We start from the raw sequence: 21,141 nt of genomic DNA on the forward strand, positions 1-21,141 counted from the left end.
GAGACCCTCTGTTTTCTTTCATTTTAATTTTTTTAATGTTTATTTATTTTTGACAGAGAGAGAGAGAGAGAGATGGAGTGCGAGGTTGTGGGGGGGAACAGAGAGAGAGGGAGACACAGGATCTGACTCCAGGCTCTGAGCTGTCAGCACAGAGCCTGATGTGGGGCTTGAACTCACGGACCGCGAGATCATGACCTGAGCCGAAGTCAGATGCTCAACCGACTGAGCCCCCAGGCACCCCAAGTCCCTCTGTTTTCTCCTACCTCCCTTGCTACTCCTTCTCAGCCTCCTCACATCTCAGAGGGATGTCCATTCACCTAGGGTCAGCCCCAGACCTTTCTGTTTTCCTGCTCCATTACTCCCTGGGGGACCTCTCATAACACCCCCTGGCCTTAAATAAATGCCAAGTATGCACTGACAACTCCAGATTTTGCCTGTCCGTGTAGGGACCCCAGACTTGCAGATCTCACTGTTCATGCTCATCTCTGACTCCCTACGCCCCAGAGAGGCCTCTCCGCTCCTGCCCTCCAAAACTGCTCCTCCTCCGCCCTGCCCATCACCCAGCCAGGTCAGCCAAGGCCTTGAGGTCGCCCTCCAGTCTCTTGCCTCTTTCCACCTCATCAACGAAGCTAAGACTCTGCCTTCGAAACCTGCTTCAAACCGCACATCATAAACCAAAATCAAATCGAAATAGATCAAAGACCTCAAGGCCAGAGTGAAAGCTAGAAAACTCTCAGAAGAAAATATAGGTGTTCATGGCCTTGGATTAGGCAGTGGTTTCTCAGATATGGCATCAAAAGCACAAGTGTACCAAGGAAAAATGCATTTTGAGTGCATCAAAATGAAAAACTTCTGTGCTTCAAGAGGCACCATCCAGAAAGTGAAAAATACAACCCACACAAGGGGAGGAAATTTCTGCAAATCATAAGTCTGTGAAGGCACTTGGGTTCAAGATATATAAAGAGCAATTACAAGTCAATAATAAAAAAGAAAAATAACCCAATTATTAAAATGGACAAAGGCTATGAACAAAGAAGGGATACACGTGGTCATATAGGCACGTGAAAAGCTGTGCCATGGAAAATGCGAATCAAAACCACAATGATACCTTCATACCCAGTAGGATGGCTAGAATCAAAAAGACAGGTTAAGTGTGGGCAAGGATGTAGAGAAATCAGCCTTCGAGCACTGCAGGTGGGATGGGCAATGGTGCGATTACCTTGGAAATCATTGGCTCGCTTATGCTCTGGCCCTTGCCCTCTGTGCCCACCTTCCAGCATCCACGGGACCAGCTCATCCCTGTGATGGCCATCACTCAGCTCCCTTTCCCAAGAGAGCTTCCCCTGGCCACCTCTTAGAGCCACCTCCCCATCGCCTCTTTTTCTGTCTCTCCAGGACTTACAACTCTCCCTTGCTTGAGGTCTGTTTGCCCCCTGGACCTGAGCCCACCACGGGGCACATTCTGTGACTATGGAGATGTTCTATCCGGGCCGTGCAATCAGTCGTCATGAGCCGCCTGTAGCTTCTGAGCACTTGAACGTGGCTAGTGCACTGAGGAGCTGAATCTTTAATCTTACTTAAACTAATTTACATTTAAATGTCCACATATGACTGGTGGCCGCCTTGTTGTGCGGCACAGCCTGATCCAGTGGGCTGGTCCCTTCCAGCAGCCCTGATGCCTAGGACAGGGCCTGGCTGAGGGTTCGTGCATTTATTAAATGTAGTAAGTGAGGGGAGGCCTGGAGGCACTTTCTTTCGGATTCCGCCAAACCTCCTTCACATCAGGCCCTGCGCCCTGGGCTTGACCACACGTTATTTCACGATAAACCTCCAGCAAGCCACAAAGCAGGCAGGATTTGCATTCCACAGATGAGGAAATTTAGGTTCAGAGAGGGCTGGCGAGGTGCCCAGAGTCACACAGCTGGGGCCTGATCTCAAGTCTGCCCGATACGCAGATACGCAGGCCGGGACTGCTTCCAGGGAGAAGTCAAACCATAAAAGTACAAACGGCTCTCCTTGCTAATAGAAAACTCCGACAGCTCAGGGGGAAAGGGGCGTGTCCCAAAAGAAAAGTGGGCGGGGCTTGAGCAAGCAGGTTACAGGAAGCAAACACAAGGGGCCGTGATCACGCACGTGACAAAGGTGAGGCACTCCTCACCGGCACGGGACCTAGAAGTATGGTGACACAGCTGGCTGGTCTGGCTGAGGGGACATCAAGGATACCTGTAAACAGGCGTGGCCCCGGACGATGCAGGGCACAGTGGCACAAGCCTGCAAAATTAATTCAACTTTAGACAATCGCCATTCTAAACCCACGGGCAAATCTGCACGTGTGCCAAAATCATATGCGCGTGGTTTGTGAATAGCAAAAAATCAGAAATATCACCATCTCCACCATACGGCAATTAAAAAAAGAATGAGGACACCCTCTCTAGGCTGAATCCAAATGCTCCCAAGGACACTCACATAGGGAAAAAAAAAAAAAAAAGGCGAGTCCCAAATCTAACAAAGGTGGGTCCCACCCCAGGGATTCCAACCAGACTGGTCCGGGGTGAGGCCCCTGCCTCCTGCCTCGCTCTCTTTTAGGACTGCCTGGGTCACTCCCATGTGTAGCCAGAGCTCCAACCACCTGTAGCGAACACTCTCTTTGATGGAGAAAAAAAAGAGGCAAAAGTAAGAATATGTGTTCATGTTTGCTTGTATTTTCAGAAAGAGACTCAACACGAATTTGGACCAAAAAAGAATCGAAGTGGTCAAGGGACAGGAGGAATGCAGAGGATTTATACTCCACGCCTTTAAGTATTTTTGGAGCCTCTTGAAAAGGTTCTCTCTTTTGAAATGAAAATAAATCATTTAATTAAATGGAACACTGCAATCGGGCCTGGGATGAAGTTCTGATAAGCGTTTCTTAAAGGAAAAAGAAAGACAGAAAGAGGAGGGGGGAGGGTGGCGGTAAGCGCAATCGCAAACCAGGCGGGTGCACGAACAGAACTGGCTGTGAATCAAGAAATTCTCACCCACAGAACAAACACGTGATCAAGACGCTCATTGAAGCCCTGCTTCTAACACGAAAACTCAAACCAACCCACCCATCCATCAATAAGTATGCAGATGGGGCGCCTGGGTGGCTCCGCCGCTTAAGCGCCCCACTTCGGCTCAGGTCAGGATCTCACAGCTCGTGAGTTCAAGCCCCATGCCCTGCTCTGTGTTAACAGCTCAGAGCCTGGAGCCTGCTTCAGATTCTGTGTCTCCCTCTCTCTCTGCCCCTCCCCTGCTCGTGCTCTGTCTCTCTCTCTCTCAAAAATGAGTAAACATTAACAAAATAAAATAAGTATGCAGATTAAAAAAAAAAGTTTGAGCTTGGGGCGCCTGGGTGGCTCAGTACGCTAAGCGTCTGACTCCTGATTTCAGCTCAGGTTGTGATTTCACAGTTTGTGAGTTCAAGCCCCCCATCAGACTCTGCGCTGACAGTATGGAGACTTCTTGAGAATCTCTCTCCTCTCTCTGCCCCTGCCCCATTTGCTCTCTCTCTCAAAATAAATAAATAAACTTAAGAAAAAAAAAAAAAGACGGGAGCCTGGTTGGCTCAGTCAGTTAGGTGTCCGACTTCAGCTCAGGTCATGATCTCGCGGTTCGTGGGTTCGAGCCCCGTGTCGGGCTCTGTGCTGACTGCCAGCTCAGAGCCTGGAGCCTGCTTCGGATTCTGTGTGTCTCCTTCTCTCTGCCCCTCCCCTGCTCATGCTTTGTCTCTGTCTGTTTCTCAATAATGAATAAATGTTTTAAAATTTAAAAAAAAAAAGAAAAGAACCTACTTATTAAGAAAAAAAAAAGGGGCGCCTGGGTGGCTTAGTCGGTTGAGCGTCCGCATTTCGCTTNCTAGAAATAAATAAAAATATTAAAGAAAAAAAAAAGCTTGGGCTCCATATAATAAAATATTTTGCAGTCACCAAAAATAATGTGATTATCTTACCTATAAACACTGGGGGTTTTTTTACTGTAAAAAAAAAAATAGCAAGTTGTAGGATTTCCTGTAGAATATCACCATGTTTCCGTTAGAGAGTATGTTACTTACCTGTGTCTGTACCTGGTGGGGCTTCCCTGCCTGTGGAGCTATGCGCACTAAGGGGCTGGATGGGCTTCGGTGCTGGGGGAGCCGATCTGCACACTGCAGGGTGCTGAGCAGCACCCTGCCCTCCACCCGCTAGATGCCAGGAGAAAACATCCCCAGTTGTGACCTCAGAAAATGTCTTATACTTGGAGCGCCTGGGTGGCTCGGTCCGTTGAGCATCCGCCTCTTGATTTCGGCTCAGGTGATGATCTCACGGTTCACGAGTTCGAGCCCTGCATTGGGCTCTGCGCGAACAGTGTGGAGCCTGCTTGGAATTCTCTCTCCCTCTCCTTTTGCCTCTCTCCTGCTCTCTCTCTCACTCCCAAAAATAAATAAGTAAACATAAAAAAGGGAGGAAGGAAGGAAGGAAGGAAGGAAGGAAGGAAGGAAGGAAGGAAGGAAGGAAATGTCATATACTTGGCCAAATGTGCTGTTGGGGAAAAACTGCCCATAGCAGAGAACCGTTGATAGGCTTGGAAGGCTGCACCCCAGACCCCGCATTTAGGGGAGATTTTCATTCTGAACCGTATGCTTGCATCACACGGTTCAATTTGACACAAACAATAAGGGAAAAGACCACAGTAAAAATCAAGATACGTATGAGGGACAAGCAGCTCCGCGGTGTATGGGAAAGCCCCAACATACCAAACTCTGTGACCCTGGTTTGCATCTTGGGGGAATGGTGGGGACAGGAAGGGGGCCCAAGGGGTATGCATTTTTCTTCACTCTGATAAGGTCTGAATTTTCAACAACCAACATTTTGTCCTTCTGTGTTGCTTCTGTTTGTTTTTTCACGATCAAGAACCAGAGATGGTCGGGCAGGAGGGGAAGGAAGCAGGGAGCTGGTCCAAGGCTTCCCAATCCCTCAATGAGAAAACAGATCCCCTGACAACGAGCACTCGTGGGGCCCGCGCACCCCGGGCGAGCGTCCAAGGCCGGGCCGGATCCCACACACACACACACACACAACGACCGACTCTCCCGCTGGCAAATGGACCAAGTGTCACATTTCCTCGCCTCCTCCCCTCTCCCGCTGTTCCCACAATAACGGCCTGGTGAAACCCGCCTCGGGCGGCGCATCTTCACAACCCCTGGCCGGTCCTGTGCTCATACCCACTGGCGGCCCGGCCATGCTCTATCTCCGTTCAGCTCACCCAAAGAGCTGCCGGCCAGAAACTTCGGTCAGCCCCGGGGAGGCAACGTGGCTGTTCTACCCACAGCTGGTGAGCGACACAGAGGAGTCTAAATGTGGTCACGGGAAAACTTCAGTTTCTTCGCTGATGCCATCCCACTGCTTCATGTCTACACCATCCCTTTCCAGGCAGGAGCCTCTGCTCTCTTCTACAGAGGAGGAAACTGAGGCTCAGGCCCTCAGTGAAAGGGTTTGCCCGTCACCACTCAGTCCAAGCGGCAGATGTGGGATTTGGGTGCGAGTCTGCTGACGCCACATCATATGGGCGGCGTGGGGGGACTAAGACTCCGTACTGCTCCCAGAGCAGGCTGTGTTTTGTCCCCACCTCCAAAGCTTTGCACGCGCTGTGCTTCTGCTGCGAACGCCATCACCTCATGTTCATCCCTCCAGGGTGGGCTCGAGCCAGCAGCTCCTCCAGGATGCCTTCCTACACCTCTTCTCCAGCACCTCACCTCTGCACCCTATCATTTCCTGGCCGGGGATCACCACGTCCCGTCTCCCTGCAGAGATCAAAAGCTACCCAAAGGCAGGCTCCATGCCTCAGATTTCTTCCCTATCGACAAGATTCCTCATTTACCACAGAGTAGCCTACTTGAAAGCTGGGGTATCAAGCCAGACCTGAGTTCAAACACTAGCTTTGCCACTTGGTGCTGGGTGACCTGAGACAAGGTACCTAACTTCTCTGAGCCTGGGTTTTGTCATTGTACAAAAAGATGATGAACACAGCAAATGCTGTGGGCACCCTGCCCTGTGCTCAAGTACATGGCAATGGCAGTGGAGTCCTGCTGTGAGAGTTTTCTCTCCACCACTGAGCAGGGCACCAGGCAGGATGCAAGAGCGTGAGTGGTAGAGTCCCAGAAACAGCCCCAGGGGAGGACAGACGGGAACTGGAAAACACATAAGCCAGGTTCCTTGCTTCTCAGGGGGGGTCTATGCTAACTCCCAGAGGTCTCCAGTGAGAATGAGCCTCACTCAGACGCCCACAAGTACACCCTTAACACCAGCCTCCCCTCTCTGCTTCACCTTTCCACTGGGGATCCCAGCCCAGGGAGTCCCCTCCTAAAACAGCTACTTGCAAAGGTCTCTGCTTCTGTGGAAACCCAAACGCCCACAATTCTGCAAAAGAGGGACTGTCACAAGACTCGCATGAGATCACTCATTCACTCGGGGCGCCTGGGTGGCTCGGTGGGTGGCGAGGCATCTGACTCTGGATTTCGCCTCAGGTCACGATGTCAAGGTTTGGGAGATCAAGCCCCCTGTAGGGCTCTGTGCTGACGACAGGGAGCCCACTTGGGATTCCCTCTCCCCCTCTCGCTTTCTGCCCCTCCCCCCGCTCAGGCACATGCTGTCTCTCAAAATAAATAAATAAACATTTAAACAGCCAGCATTCCTTGAATGTTCACAAAATGTCATGCAGGATGCTGAGTGTGCAGGACACAACGATGAATGTGAAACAACACACCGGAATGGACAGCAGGTGCTTCGTAAATGATACCGATCATTATCATCATTCTAGACCAGAGGTTTCAAAATGGTGGTCCCGGGGAGCTCAGTGGAGCCATCGAGTGTCAAGAACCAGCCGGAACTGAGCAGCAGCTGCCCCCCCACACACACCCCTGCGGAGGGAATGAGCTCTCTATTTGCCACAATGCCCACTGCTCATGTACATGCCCACTTGGCCCATGTCGGGTGGGAGTTTGAGACCCCCGGCCTCTGTGTTTCATCAACGCCTCGCGAAACTGAAACTGCCTTCCCACTCACCTTCTGACCATCTCGAGTCTCCGACTCTCGCCGACAGGGCCCCACTTTGGTGTCCTTGACCTCATAACTGTCTGCAGGGAGGCTGGACCTCCCCTGGAGCCGCTCCCGCCTCCTGTCTCTGGCTTCCTGCATGACGGACAGGCCCTCCCGGAGTCTGGCGGGGGGACCCTTCTCCGAATTGGCTCTCTTGACGTCCAGCGGTGACCTGTCCCAGCCATAGGGCTGATCGCCCCGCTGGACCCCACTGCCCTCCTGCTCCCTCTCGATGGATCTCCTTGGGGTCCCTTTCTTCTGGTGGCGGGGGGAGGACTTGGGCGACACGCTGGGCCCACTGCCTAGGTCCTCCCAGGTCGTGGGCTTGGGCTCGGCTGGGCGACTCGGACACTTTGCACCCTGACGTTTACTAGCAAAGGCCTGTCTGTCGTCCTCGGGGATTCCTGAAGCTTTTCTTCTGGGACCGGCGGGGCCTGAGGAGACCCCCGGGTAACTTTCAGAAGGAGCCGAGAGCGGCGGAGCCCACAGAGGAGGGCTGGATTTGGAGTTCGCGGTTACCCCCAGGGTCTCCGCCGGCGGCTTGCCGGGGCCAGGACTGGGGCCGTGGTTTGCTTCGGTGAAACCGGCTTGTTTCCAGAGACCCTCAGTTTCGGGCCTCTCCTTCCAGCTCCTCCTTCTCGGTTCCGCCCTGGCTGAGGGCGCCTCCTCCACCGGCTCCCGAACCTCCTGCCTCCTGTACTCTGCCATCAGGGCGTCGATGTCAAGAACGCTGGATCTGTAGCCATCTTTGATTTTACCCGGGGACCTCGCCCTCACTACCTCAGTGTCCCTTCTGGCGAGGAGATCGTCAGCTTCTGGGTGAGTTCTGGAAGCCGGGGGCATTTTGGGAGCGCTGCTGGGGGACGTCTGGTTCCCACGACCCTTCCAACTGCTCTGAAAACAGGTGCCGTCTTCTGGTCCCCGATGAATCCACAAGGCGTCGGCATCCGTGACTCTTTCACTGGAAGGATCCAGAATCCTGTCTCCAAGAGATGACGGGCGGTCTGTTGGCTTCGGAGCCTTTGAAAAGCTTACATGGTCGTGCTCTCTGCCCTTAGTCAAGGTTTGACTGCCCTGGCCTTCCGGTGGCTCTTCATGGTTAAGAGACACCAGGGTAGGTGTTCGAGGATGAGGAGATGGAGGCGGTGTTGGTTTTCTAGAATGTTCCGTCAAGTTCTCGGGCCCCAACTTAATGATACTTTTTGCTTTTTGGGTATCAGGAATCTGGTATGTCACTGCAAAAAATGTCGCCTTGGGTTCCAGAGGGGACCCTTGCTTCACTGCTGGGCGAGTCCAGTCCTGTGAAGCACTTGGGTTCACCTCCTGGATCTCCACCCTATTGTGGGAGAGCTGAGGTTTTCTTAAGGCACTGACGGTGGGGCTCAAATGGTCTGTTCGTCTCTGCTCCACCTTTGAGGCGTTTTCTGGGGCCAGGAAGCTGAACTCATCAAACTTCACGTCGTGCGGCAATGTCCTCCGGCGCCACTTCTCAAATCTCTGGTCCGTGGGACCCACCCTCCGCATCCTGACTTCAGGCTCTGGTGCCCTGGTGGGCCTGGGCTCACCGTCCCCAGCAGCCTCAACGAGGGACCCTTTCTGCACCAGCGCTTCTGGATGTGGCCGGGCTCGGAAGTCAGAGGGCTCGTCCTTAGCCCTAGAGGGAGGGTCCAGAGGGTACCCCCAGGGGGTGCCTTTTTCTCCTGCTGAGCTGCAGCCTCCTGACTTGCTTCTGGCCCCATTGTGCCCCTCGTGCGGGGCCTCCCAGACGGCCGCCTGGATGGCCCTCCCAGAGGGGGCACTGGAGCCGCACGACCTGGCTGAGCACTCGCTGTTGACCTCGGGGCTCAGTTCCCAGCCCTTCTCTTCACTAGCCACCATGGTGGCTTTATGCCAGTTCAAGGTCACCCCACCTGTCCATTTGGGTGACAGGCAATTGCCCCCAAACGTGTCTTTTGGCTCCTGGAAGTCAGGCCTTGGCTCACCGGCCTCATGAGTCCCTCGAGCTTCCCAAATCAAACTGGCCCTCTGGACGGACCCCACCTGACCTTCCAGCCTGCACTCTGGCTCTGCAGGGGCGACCTCATGCGGCTGCTGTCCCTTTGGTGAGAGCCGAGACCTGCCACTTCGCAGGGTCGTGGCTTTTTCCTCCGACGCCGTGGGGACGGCCTCGCTGTGAGCTCGCTTGCCCACGGTGTGCATGATGTCGTACTTGGGGTCCACCCTCCGGGATGGGGGAGGGTTTCCAGAACATTGGATGAAGGGGTTTTTATTGTGTTTTTCGTCCAGAGGGTATTCTTCCCGGAGGGGTAGGTGATACTGTTTGGGTTCACCGTTGGAAAGGGCAGTCCGGCCCCATTTCTCTGCATCAGGCTTTTCAAACCCTCTGGAGCTCTGATTCTTGACAGTTGTCTTTACAGGGGGGTCCTTCCCCGGCCAGGAGCTTCTCTCGCGCCTGGGTCTGAGCTCTGAGACACCGGCATCAGCCACATCTCTGGGGGCCGTGGCCGAGGGACAGCGTCCTGACTGGTCAGCCACCGTGTGTCTCTCCACATGCTGCTCAAACACCGTGGCCCACACGGTCTGGAAACTTCCATCGTCTTCTGGGGTGTTGTCAGAGGGGCTCAGAGCCCCCGCTGAGCTTTCACCCCAGTAGCTGCCAGGTACTTGGTTAGGACTGTCCTTCCGCTCTGTCTGCGTGGACTTCTCCCGGAGTGTTCCAGGCTTCCAGGAACTTCTTGGGATGGAGGCTCCAACCACACCATGCCCTTCCTTTGGCTGAAAAAAAAAAAAAGAAACAATCCAACTTACATTAAGGGACTTGAAAGGGAAAGGAGGAGGTGAGGTGATCGACACAGCTGCTTTTAAAATCACAACAGGGGCGCCTGGGGGGCTCAGGCAGTTAAGCGTCCGACTTCGGCTCAGGTCGTGATCTCACAGATTCGTGAGTTCAAGCCCCACGTTGGGTTCTGTGCTGACAGCTCAGAGCCTGGAGCCTGCTTCGGATTCTGTGTCTCCCTCTCTCTCTGCCCCTCTCCTGCTTGTGATCTTTCTGTCTCTGTCTCAAAGATAAATAGACACGTAAAAAATATATACTATTTCGGGGCGCCTGGGTGGCTCAGTCAGTTAAGCCTCCGACTTTGGCTCAGGTCATGATCTCACGGTTCGTGGGTTTGAGCCCCGCATCGGGCTCTGTGCTGAGAGCTCGGAGCCTGGAGCTTGTTTCAGATTCTGTGTCTCCCTCTCTCTCTGACCCTCCCCTGCTCACGCTGTCACTCTCTCTCTTTCTCTCAGAAATAAATAAAACATCAAAAAATTTAAAATATATATATATATATACTATTTTAAAAACTTAAAAAGTAAAGTAAAAAAATCACAACGTGAGATACCATAAAAATTTTAAAGACTGACCACACCCATTGAGGACGAGGATGTGGGAAAATGGACACTCTTGGAAACTGTTGGCAAGAACATAAACGGATACGACTTTTGGACATGTCGTGATCTTCTAACGCTCGTTTCCTTCAATCTGGCCCGTTTCCTCCCAAGACTCTTTCTTGGCTCAGGGGCCCAAGTCTGCGTCAATAAGAAGGCTCAGGAAGGAAGCAGACCTCCACAGAAACAATCTAGGTGCCTGTGTGGAGGGCACAGGCTAAGTGAGCTTTGACTTAACACAGGCTGCAGAACGCCTGTAGGGCACTTGGATCCATAGGAGGGGGAGGGGGTCCTGATGTCACATCCACCAACCAGAAAACACTGTTGTGGGGGGGGAGGGAGAAAGGCAGACTGCAGACAGTGTATTTATAAAGCAATTCCGGTTTTTAAACAACTGTGTGTATGTGTGTGTGTGCATGGAGATAAACAATGGAGAAGAGCTACAAATTCACCAGTGAGTAAGGGTGTCTGTGAGATCAGGAGGAAGGAATGAGGAGAACGTCAGTTTCCCTCTGACACACTCGGCTCTGTTTGATTTTAGGATATGCATGTGTTAGTTAGCCATTCCTTAATGTTTTTTTTGTTGTGAGAAATACGGCTACTTCAGGGCTCCTGGGTGGCTCAGTCAGGTGAGCGCTGACTCTTGATGTCAGCACAGGTCATGATCCCAGGGTCACGGGATTGAGTCCTGCTTCAGGCTCCACACTGAGCACGGAGCCTGCTTAAGATTCTCTCTCTCTCAGGGCGCCTGGATGGCTCAGTAGTCAGTTAAGCAACTGACTTCGGCTCAGGTCATGATCTCGCAGTTTGTGGGTTCGAGCCCTGCATCGGGCTCAGTGCTGACAGCTAGCTCAGAGCCTGGAGCCTGCTTCGGATTCTGTGTCTCCCTCTCTCTCTGTCCCTCCCCTGATGAATAAACATTAAAAAAAAAATTTTTTTTTTAAAAAAAGATTCTCTCTCTCTCCCTCTGCCCCTCTCCTCGCTTGCACTTTCTCTCTCTCGAAAGGAAAGGAAAGGAAAGGAAAGGAAAGGAAAGGAAAGGAAAGGAAAGGAAAGGAAAAAGGAAAGGAAAGGAAAAAGGAAAGGAAAGGAAAGGAAAGGAAAGGAAAGGAAAGGAAAGGAAAGGAAAGGAAAGGAAAGGAAAGGAAAGGAAAGGAAAGGAAAAGGGAAAAGAGAAAAGAAAATGAAATAAGTCTACTTAAACAAGTTAAATAATGAGTTAACCATCAAACCAGCCAATCCCATTCCTGGATAGACACCCAAAAGAAGGGAAAATTGATGTTCCAATAAAAGCTTGTATACCTCTGTCTACAGCAACACTAGTCACAGAAGGTGGAAATCACCCAAATGTCCACCAGCAGAAAAATGGATAAACAAATTGGTGTCTACTTGTACAATGGGGTATCAAAAAGGAACGAAGTATTGATTCACACTCCAACACAGAGGAACCTTGAAAACATTATGCTAAATGGAAGAAGCCAGACAAACGGATATGTGTTTTGTGATTCCATCTGTAGGGAATGCCCAGAATAGACATGTCTACAGGGGCAGAAAGTAGATTCCTGGTTGCCAGAGGCCACAGGTGGGAGATGGGAAGCCACTGGCTGAGGGTTTCCATTCAGAGTGATACAAATTCTGGGGACACCTGGCTGGGGAGCGTGCAACTCGATCTTGGGGTCGTGAGTTCAAGCCCCGCATTGGGTATAGAGATTACTTAAGTAACTAAAAATGAAAATAAAAAATTCTGGAACTAGATGGTGGGGATGGTTATACAACGCTGAGAATTCACTTAATGCCACTGAATTATTCACTTTAAAAATGGTTATGATGCTTCTACTGGGTGTTGTATGGAAACCAATTTGACAATAGATTATGTTAAAAAAATAAAAATTAAAAAATAAAATGGTTACGATGCACAAAGGGCCATTAATCTCTAGTGCAGATCATGGAATCCCATTAAAGCATTTTAAAAATATTTTGACTTAAAGTTTTTGTTGTTTTATTAAATAAAATTAGCATTAATAATATGGAATCTATTCTCTCTAAACAATGCAAAGCTCAAGTCCTTTTGAGCCTTCAAATATTCAAATACCAATCCCCTCCCTGGATAACAGCTATTATGATGGGGAGTGTATCCTTGAAGAACGTTCCAGAACTTTCTCCTAGTACTGTATGTGTGTATTTTTTTAAGTTTATTTATATATTTTGAGAGAGAGAGAAAGAGAGCAGGAACAGGGGAGGGGCAGAGACAGAGGGAGAGAGAGAGAATCCCAAGCAAGGGATTCTAACAGCGGGGAGACCACAGTGGGGCTTGAACCCATAAACCAGGAGATCATGACCAGAACCGAAAACAAGAGTTGGATGCTCAACTGATTGAGGCCACCCAGGCGCCCCTGTGTATTTTTTAAGTGTGTGTGTGTGTGTGTGTGTGTGTGTGTATACATATAAAGAGAGAAAGATTGTTTTTATATTTAAAACTATATTCACTGTTGGGGCACCGGGGTGGCTCAGTCGATTGAGCATCCAACTCTCGATTTCAGCTCAGGTCATGATCTCAGGGTCATGCGGTGGAGCCCTGCATTGGGCTCCGCATTTCCTGAGATGTTCCCTCTCCCTCTGCCCCAGCCATTGTGTCCCCTCTCTCCCCCTTTCTCTAAGATAATATATGTGTAGTCAATTGTTCTTAAAAATTAAAATTGTATCTTTTATGTTATGTGTCTTTTACTACACTAAAAAAAATTGCCAATAGAAAAATCTATTTACAGAGATGAAATCTCCTTATATTAAAGCAAGGATTCCTTGATTAACTTTCACTTCTTGGAAGTTCTCTAACGTCTACAAAATTACAGAGAAAATAATAAGTTCACCTCACCCTATCCCTAGATTCATTGACAATCAGCATTTTGTCCCACTTGCTTCACAAGCCCTTCTTGTTCTTATTATTGTTACCATTTTAATGCAAATAGGGAGGCTTTACTTCCATCAGACCCTCTCTCAACCACTTTCAAAGAAGCGATTCAGAATATCCAAGGATGAAAAGCAGGGCACCCCCTTGGCCCCAGGAGTGGTGGGCACTGCCATTCAGATCCAGCTCAAGGGGTACAGATGGGCTTGCCACAAAGCTCTGGTGTTTAAAACTCTACCCATCATACCATCCAGCCATTCCGAGGCATCTACCCAAGAGAAAAGGAAGTAGATGTTCCTACAAATCTTTGCCCACAAACGTTCATACATCACTTGTATGTGCAATGGCCCCAAAACGGGAAACAACTCGAATGTCCATCAGCAAGGCAAAGAGAAACAAATGGTGGCCTACCCATCAATGGAATACTACTCAGCTATCAAAAGGAATAAACTATTGACAAGTACATGGATACAACATGATGCATCTCAAAATAATTATTGTGAGTGAGAGGAGAGATTTAAAAAATAGCATTGGTCGCATCTATAGAAAAATCTACCAATAAACGTCTAGAAAACGTAAACTGATCTATTGTAACAGAAAGCAGAAAAAAAAAGTTAAAAAAATAAAAATAAAAGAAAGCAGATCAGTGGCTGTTTGGGGGGAGGGAGAGGGGACAAAAGTGGTTACAAAATAGGAAACCCCCACGTACTGGAGATGTTTGTATGTTGATGGTGATGATATTTTCTCAGGTATGCGTAGATATGTGTCAAAACTCATCATTGTACACTCAAAATGCGTGCCGTTTACTATATATCAATTACACCTCAAAGCTGTTTTTTAAAAAAAAACGTTAAAACTCTGGGGCACCTGGGTGGCTCAGTCGGTTAAGCATCCGACTTGGGCTCAGGTCATAATCTCAGTCTGTGAGTTTGAGCCCCACGTTGGGCTCTGTGCTGACAGCTCAGAGCCTGGAGCTGCTTCAGATTCTGTGTCTCCCTCTCTCTCTGCCCCTCCCCCACTAGTGCTCTGTCTCTCTGTCAAAAATACATTTATAAAAAGATTAAAACTCTGCACAATGCATCAACCACAAAACAGTTAGACCTAGTAGTTATTTTATAAGCTTTTTCTTATTAAACAGATTAAATAAAATTTAATTTAGTTTCCCTCCTTGGGTGACAAGCCAAGGTAGGGAACAGGGACATAATGAGAGAAACCAAGGGGTTTCAATTATCAGTTTTTAAGCTAAATTTTAAATTCTTAATAAAGCAAGCATTCGTACCTAAGAAAGCCAGGTTCCTCTTCCTCTTTGTCCAGGAAACAAAATAAAACCCGGCAATTACATGTGTAAACGATATTTAACACTAAGGAGTGCAGAATCACAAACCCAAAAGGGACTTGAAAAGTCCCAGCGTTAAAGGAAAAAAGAAAATGTTTTATTCTTCTTGAGAGGCTTCTGATTATCCTTTCCTGGGGCTTGCGGATCCAGAAAGCTCTTTTCCCAGTGAGTAAAGCCACCCGCTACAAAACAAGACATGCCAAACACAGAGGCTTCTCACCTTTTCTCCTGGGTCCTTAGCAAACTCGCCACTTAGCTCAGAACACTTCTCATATCGGACTTCATTGCTTGAAGCTGGACTTGAAAACCTGGTACGAGAAGATCCAAGTTACTCGTACGGGGCCAGGAGCTGTGACTCCCTCCAGCCCATGCCCCGTAACTAGCTCAGGAGCCCAGGGGTGAGATCAGCGCTGAGATCCACACAGCAACACTGCCTGGTTTGCTTTGAGAAAAGATGTGTTCTGTGTCCTTTCTTGTCGCCAAACCGAGAAGGGCCCCGAGGGAAGAGCTTACCTTAAACACAGCATCCTGGGGTAGCAGGAGCCCCAGGTTTAGAGGAAGGGACCTGGGTGATGTCCCAGCTCTACTGCCTCCCCAGTGCAGGAGCTTGGGCTGTGCTTGTGGCCCCACCTGAGCCTCTGTCTCTTCATCTATAAAACGGGGATAATTAACACCTCCCCATCGTCTTTTGTAGGGCAGATAAGAGGCTACCCAAGGCCTAATAGCTATGTGAGGGCGTTTAGGGAAGAGTAAAGATGCCCCAGGAGGGATAATTAATGGTTGTTGTCAGCAACCCCAGGCATACCAGCACCCCCACCACAGACCTGCCACGGGACCTGGGGGTGGTGGGCCGCGTGGAATGTGTGGGGGCACGGGCAGGCCTCTGCCTCTCTGGGTAACCCTGGCCAAGTCATTGTCCCAGTCTGGGCCTCAGTGTCGCCACTTGCCAGGGGGGAAGAGAAGGAAAGGGTGTTCTGGTGCTGGCATTTTCCCGTCTCTGTAGAGCTCCCTGGAGCAGGTGCCTGAATCCAGGGCTGGGGGCCACCGAGACAGGGAGGGGAGAGAAACCACTTAAACCCATCCCACTCCGCAAGCCGGGGTCTGCCAGCCGGGTGTCATGAGGCCATGGATGAGTCGTTTCCAAACTCAGAGCCTCAGTTTCCCCATCTGTCAGATGAGAATACCCGAGGCACCAGGAGGACACAGGAAAAGGTGTGTGAGGTCCCTTTGCGTGGGTGTCCCTTTCTCTGCTATCTTAGCTCAGGCCTGGCTGTACATGAAAATCACTCAGGAAGCTTTTAGAAACGACCAAGATATGCGCCCCAGATCAACTGAATCAGAATCTCTGGAGGGGGGCGGGGGGTGCCAGGCATCGGTATTTTTTTTCCCCAGATGTTTTAAATACTGAGAGCCACCGATCTAACCCTAGCCAGGCTGGCTGCCCTGGTTCCTGGGGCTGGCAGGGCAGTCTGCCCAGAGGTGGCTCCTGGAAGCTCGGATCCAGACAAAAGTATGTCAGCGGCATGCATGTCATTAACGAGCTGGCGGACACGCCCAGTGGCATCTCCCTGTTGTAGCCGGGAAGCCACTTGTGGGAAAACAAAGGGGCAGGAGATGTCAGAGGCCTGGCTGAGCCTAGAAAATCATCGTTAAGTAACAGGATTCATAATTTCACTTGGAGCTAGATGAAGTGATGGTTTCCCGTGGGCACCGTGATTCACAGCATTATCTATTAGTCTCTGCCTTAACTCTTCAAGGGAGCTTTCTATTTTAGAGACAAACCAAGGCTCAAGAGGGAAGGGGACTTGCCCAGGCTACCTTGACCCATCTGATTTGATTTTGGGGCCACTCATGGAGGCTTAGGCTGTACAGGATTCTGGATTCTGGAAAGGCATGCTTAGCAATGCACCCAGGCTGTGCCAGAATTACACAGGGCTCCAGACTTCCTCACAGCACTTCACCTCTCCTATCCGCATCTGTGAAATGGGCACAGTATCACCCCACTCCAAAGTGTAAAACAGAGAAAGGACAAAGAAATGGAGCTGCTGGCACACAGGGGACCCAGAGGAGAGCTGTGTGACTGCTCTGAACCTCAGCTCCTTATCTGAGAAATGGAAGTTAACACCATCTCCTTGGGGGGTGGAGGGGGCGGGGAGCTGGGCTGTGAGGTGCCTAGCGTGGAGCTTGGTACCTCGGTCCCTTTCCTGAGGGGCCTCCAGTAAGAAGGAGGTCGGAGGCAGCTGGGGGCTGAACGAAGCCCGTGGAACATTCCCACTTACAGTCTGGTCAGATCCGCCGACAGCGGCCGTGCCTGGAAGGTCTTCCTCCTGATTTCTGGCTTTGCGTCCGAGCTCTCAGCGGCCCAGCCTTTGATCCGCTCCTGGACGCTCACGGCCACTTTCTCAGGCTGTGGGGCAGCCGGCGGGGGTTCACGGGGGGCCGCCGGGGGTTCGGATTCTGCGGCCAAAGCCAAAATGCTCTCCTCCCCAAACAGGCTGACGCGCTTCTTGACGCTGCCCCTGAGGGTCGGTCCTCCCTCCGGCCGGCTTTCCCCGTAGTCCCCTGCTTTGCTCTTGACCTCGGCAAACTCGTGGTCCTTTCCCGGCCTGGGGGAGGGGGTCGGGGGCAGCTTCTCGGGCTCCCTGAGCAGCTTCCCTTTCTCCCCCTCGGGGTGCTGGTCATCCGGGGAGGCACCCCTGGCTGAGCCCCCCGCAGCCCTGAGGCTGCCGGTCTCCGCCGGCTTACAAAGCACCTTCTCCCTCTGTTCTCGGGCCTTCCTGGCTACCTCTGGGAAGTCCGAGTCTGGATCGTGAAGGCGGGGGTTTGCTTTCGCCACACACGCCCCGTCCACTCTGGGCTCCGGGTCGGACCTCTCGGGCCCCCGACCCTGGGCAGTGGAACCCGCAGAGGCCTCTTCAGCCACCTTCTTCAGCAAGGCCTCTCTGCACTCAAACCGGGCCGTGAGGTCCACGGACAGGGGCCTGGGCTTCCTCACCCACGTCTTCTCAGGCGGAGTGGGGGGCGCTTTCCCCACCACCGTGGCCGCCCCGCCGGGGCCTGGCTTCTGAGGCTCAGCGGATGCGATGAAAATGGCTGACACGGGCCTTCTCCTCAGGAGAGGCCTGGGCTCTAGAGCGAGGTCACCCGCGTCCTCCACACGGCTGGCCTCTGAGACAGGCTCGTTCGGGCCTTTCCCCTCTTGGGGGGCAGCCGGCCTGGTGTCCTGCGGCAGGGAGGCCGGTCGGGGAAGCGTCCCAGGCTTCCGGGCGGGCAGGGCGGGCTTGGCGGCCACCTCGGGCCGGGAGCCAAGCGCGGGCTCCTGAGACACCCCCGCGGTGGCCCCCCGAGTCCCCTCGCTGGAACCCTTCCCCAGGGTGGGGCCGGCTTGGGTGGTTTCAAAGAGGATCATGGAGTTGGGTCGGGGCCGCGGGAAGGCAGCCTTGCTGAACACAGACGAGCTCCTCAGGCCTTCGCCGCCCTTCCTCGCCTCCTGCCCCACCAGCCCGGGCATCCTCTCGCCCAGTTCCTTTGCCTCCGCGGCCTGGGCGCGCCCACAGGGGGATGGGCTGCTTGGGCCGGGCCCCAGGGATGGGACAGGGGGGTTCACGTCCAGGACCTTCTCCCTGCAGAAGGGTTTGGGGGCCAGTCTGGGCAGCGGGAGTAAGCGGGCCGGGCTCCTGAGGGGGCTCTTTCCTTCCAAGAGCAGCGGGGAGGGTGCCCCGGGGGCGTCGCCGGCCTGGCGGAAGTAGGTCCGCTTGAGGGTCTCCTCCTGGGCGATCTCGCTGAGGCCTGGCACTCCTGTCAGGGAAGTGACAGAGCCGACCTCGACCCGCGTCGCCATGGCTACGGCTGTGGCTCCATGGGGACAGAGGACATCCGAACTAGAGAAGCGACTGCTAAAAGTAAAGAGGTAAGGGGGGGGGGANCTCTCTCTCTCTCTCTCAAAAAATAAACATTAAAAAAATACAGTAAAATAAATCTTGTCAGTATCTCTGTCGAAGCAGAGGGGGCTGGGGGAAGAGGTCCAGGGGACCAGCGCCGCAGGTACTGACATCACTCTCTCCACCGACCTCACTGGGCAAGTCCAGGCCGGCCTTTCCATCTCTCTGAACTCTGGGCAAGGACAGTGGACTAAAGGGCCATTTCTAAAGTCTGTTCCAGGCCCAAGGGTGGGGAAAGGGTGGCAACATTCTCTAGGAGTTTCCCCCGCTCGGCAACTCTCAAGGCCAGCTCTTAGGTAAAAAGTCATTATCTCTGCCATCCAGATAAGGAAACCAGCTCAGAGTGGCCAAGGAACTGGCCTGATGTCACTTGGAAAATAAGAGGCAAAGTCAGGATACGGGGACCCAGGTCAGACTCCAACCGCACACTGCACACTGACAGCAAAAGCCCCGCAGAGAGCACCCTCATGGCCCCCCGCTCCCGTACCCCCAAACGCCTCTCCCAGCTCCCACTTCACAGCATCCCAACTGCCCCTCCTCACAACCCTGTGCTGAGCACCAAGCACAGAGAGGGTAGGTGACCAGCCCCAGCTAACACAGCTACCAAACGCTGGAGTCACATCTTCCTTGGATAGCCCTGCGCGGTGGGTATGACTGTCAGACCACATTTTGCAGCCGCTCGGGCATTCACCCCTTCTTCATCCCGCTGTGCACTCGATTCTCTCTGATTAATCCTGGCACAACCCTGGGAAGCAGGGATTAAGTGCATCTCCATTATGGGGATGAAGAGTAAGGGCCCAGAGAGGTCCCCCGACTTGCCTACATCACACAGCTAAAACATGACCTCAAGTCCTCGCCCCATTCAACTCGGCCTTCTGGAACATGACATCTTACTCCTTTCTGGTCTTCAAAAGTGCCAGACAAATGGCTGTCCTTGACCCTCTCCCCCCCCAGCACTGTGCCCACACCTTCATGCCCGAGTCCTCTCTCCCCACAGCCCTGCCCCCACCGTGCCCCCATCTAGAGGGACTAAAAGTAGAAGGCATTTCAGTTCAACGCCAGCCTCCTGCTCCCCTTCCTGGGGCCCCACTCTGCTGCCCCCGGCTCTGACTCACTCAGCAGCCTGCAGGGAAGAAAGGCAGACAGATTTTGATATTTTCTCTTCCTTACACGCTCGATGGTGCTAACAGATTTCTTCTCTCCAAAGCGGAGAACACTGTCTAGACAGGGTTAGAAGCAGCAGAAGAGGGTCAGATACGGAGACTCCGAGAGCCGGGGAGCAGCAGCCGTCCGTCCGCCCTGGCCCCGGGGCAGAGTTCTAAGGCATGTCAGGACTGATCACCTTTAGGGCCAGGCCACACGACCTCTTGGAAACCCTGCTCCGGGACACACACACACACACACACACACACACACACACGCTGGACATGAGACACAGGGCAGCAACAGAATACAAGGACAGAGAGAAGACTCCCAGGCAGAGCCCGCAGGCGCCCCCTCCTCCCGGACAGCCCAGCCCCACTCACCCGAGCTGGCGGGCCCCGGCTGGGGATGTGTGACTGCCCGGGAGAGCCAACGGTGTCACGCCTCATCGCGAACGGGCCGGCCGCGCACTNTGGGGAGACACAGGACCACAGCCTCGGTTCCGGAGTGCCGGCGGGATGTGCACAGACGGCACCAACGCTCCAGGGCTCCGACTGCGTCTGCTGGCACCTCCAGCTTGTAAAACACACGCTCCTCTTGGCTTCTCAGTATTGTAGCATCAAGAGGGCTGAGTCCACAGTGGGAGCTCACTAAAAATCTCCCCCCAACCCCGTTCCTCTGATACTGAGCACCTGCCATGTGCAGAAGGAACGACAAGAAAAATGCCCTGCATTCAGGGAACCCACAGTCTCGGGTAAGAAACACACACACACACGCACGCACACAGAAGCACTGACAATTCCAGGTAATAAACACCATGGCATATACAGGGCGATGTGGGGATCCCGGAAGAGTCCCTAGGCTGGCAGATGACTCCAGAGAACCCACGGTGCTGCCTAACGGGGGAGCTGTCCCTCCTGGCTCAGAAGCAGTTGAATGCTGCGTCTGTTAGAGGTCCCGAAATGCCGCCTCAGGGCCTTTGCACCTGCCACGCCTGCTTTCTGGGATATCCTTGTCACATGCAGACACAGGACCACCCCTCAGAACACAGCTCAGACATCTCTGCCCCACCCCACCCCCCAACCTGGCACAATCCTCCTCTCACATGTCCATGGAGCTCCAGAGATGCTTGCCAGGGCTCATCATAGTAACACAGTCATATTTAATACTGCATGAGCCTTCGCTTCGTATCCGTCTTTCCCGTTCCGTGGCAAGCCCCCTGAATCCCTAGTAGCTAGCTAGCAGGGCGGCTTGGCATCTAGTAGTAGCGCTGAATACGCAACTGTTGGG

At 52.5% G+C, this 21,141-nt stretch overlaps 1 protein-coding gene across 1 annotated transcript in view; it reads right to left on the reverse strand.

The window, feature by feature from the left end:
• KIAA1671 (KIAA1671 ortholog) overlaps positions 1-20,322 on the reverse strand; it is a 145,429-nt gene extending 125,107 nt beyond the window's left edge. The window contains exons 1-4 of the mRNA XM_077761680.1: positions 20,235-20,322; positions 17,047-18,663; positions 14,988-15,075; positions 7,062-9,869 (exon numbers count right to left, since the gene is read on the reverse strand). Coding sequence (XP_077617806.1) covers positions 7,062-9,869; positions 14,988-15,075; positions 17,047-18,608 — 4,458 coding nt within the window. The 5' untranslated portion in view covers positions 18,609-18,663; positions 20,235-20,322. The remainder of the gene's footprint in view (positions 1-7,061; positions 9,870-14,987; positions 15,076-17,046; positions 18,664-20,234) is intronic.
• Positions 20,323-21,141: the final 819 nt, after the last annotated feature.

Source organism: Crocuta crocuta, unplaced genomic scaffold, assembly GCF_008692635.1.
Source record: "Crocuta crocuta isolate KB4526 unplaced genomic scaffold, BGI_CrCroc_1.0 scaffold348, whole genome shotgun sequence".
NCBI lineage: Eukaryota > Metazoa > Chordata > Mammalia > Carnivora > Hyaenidae > Crocuta > Crocuta crocuta.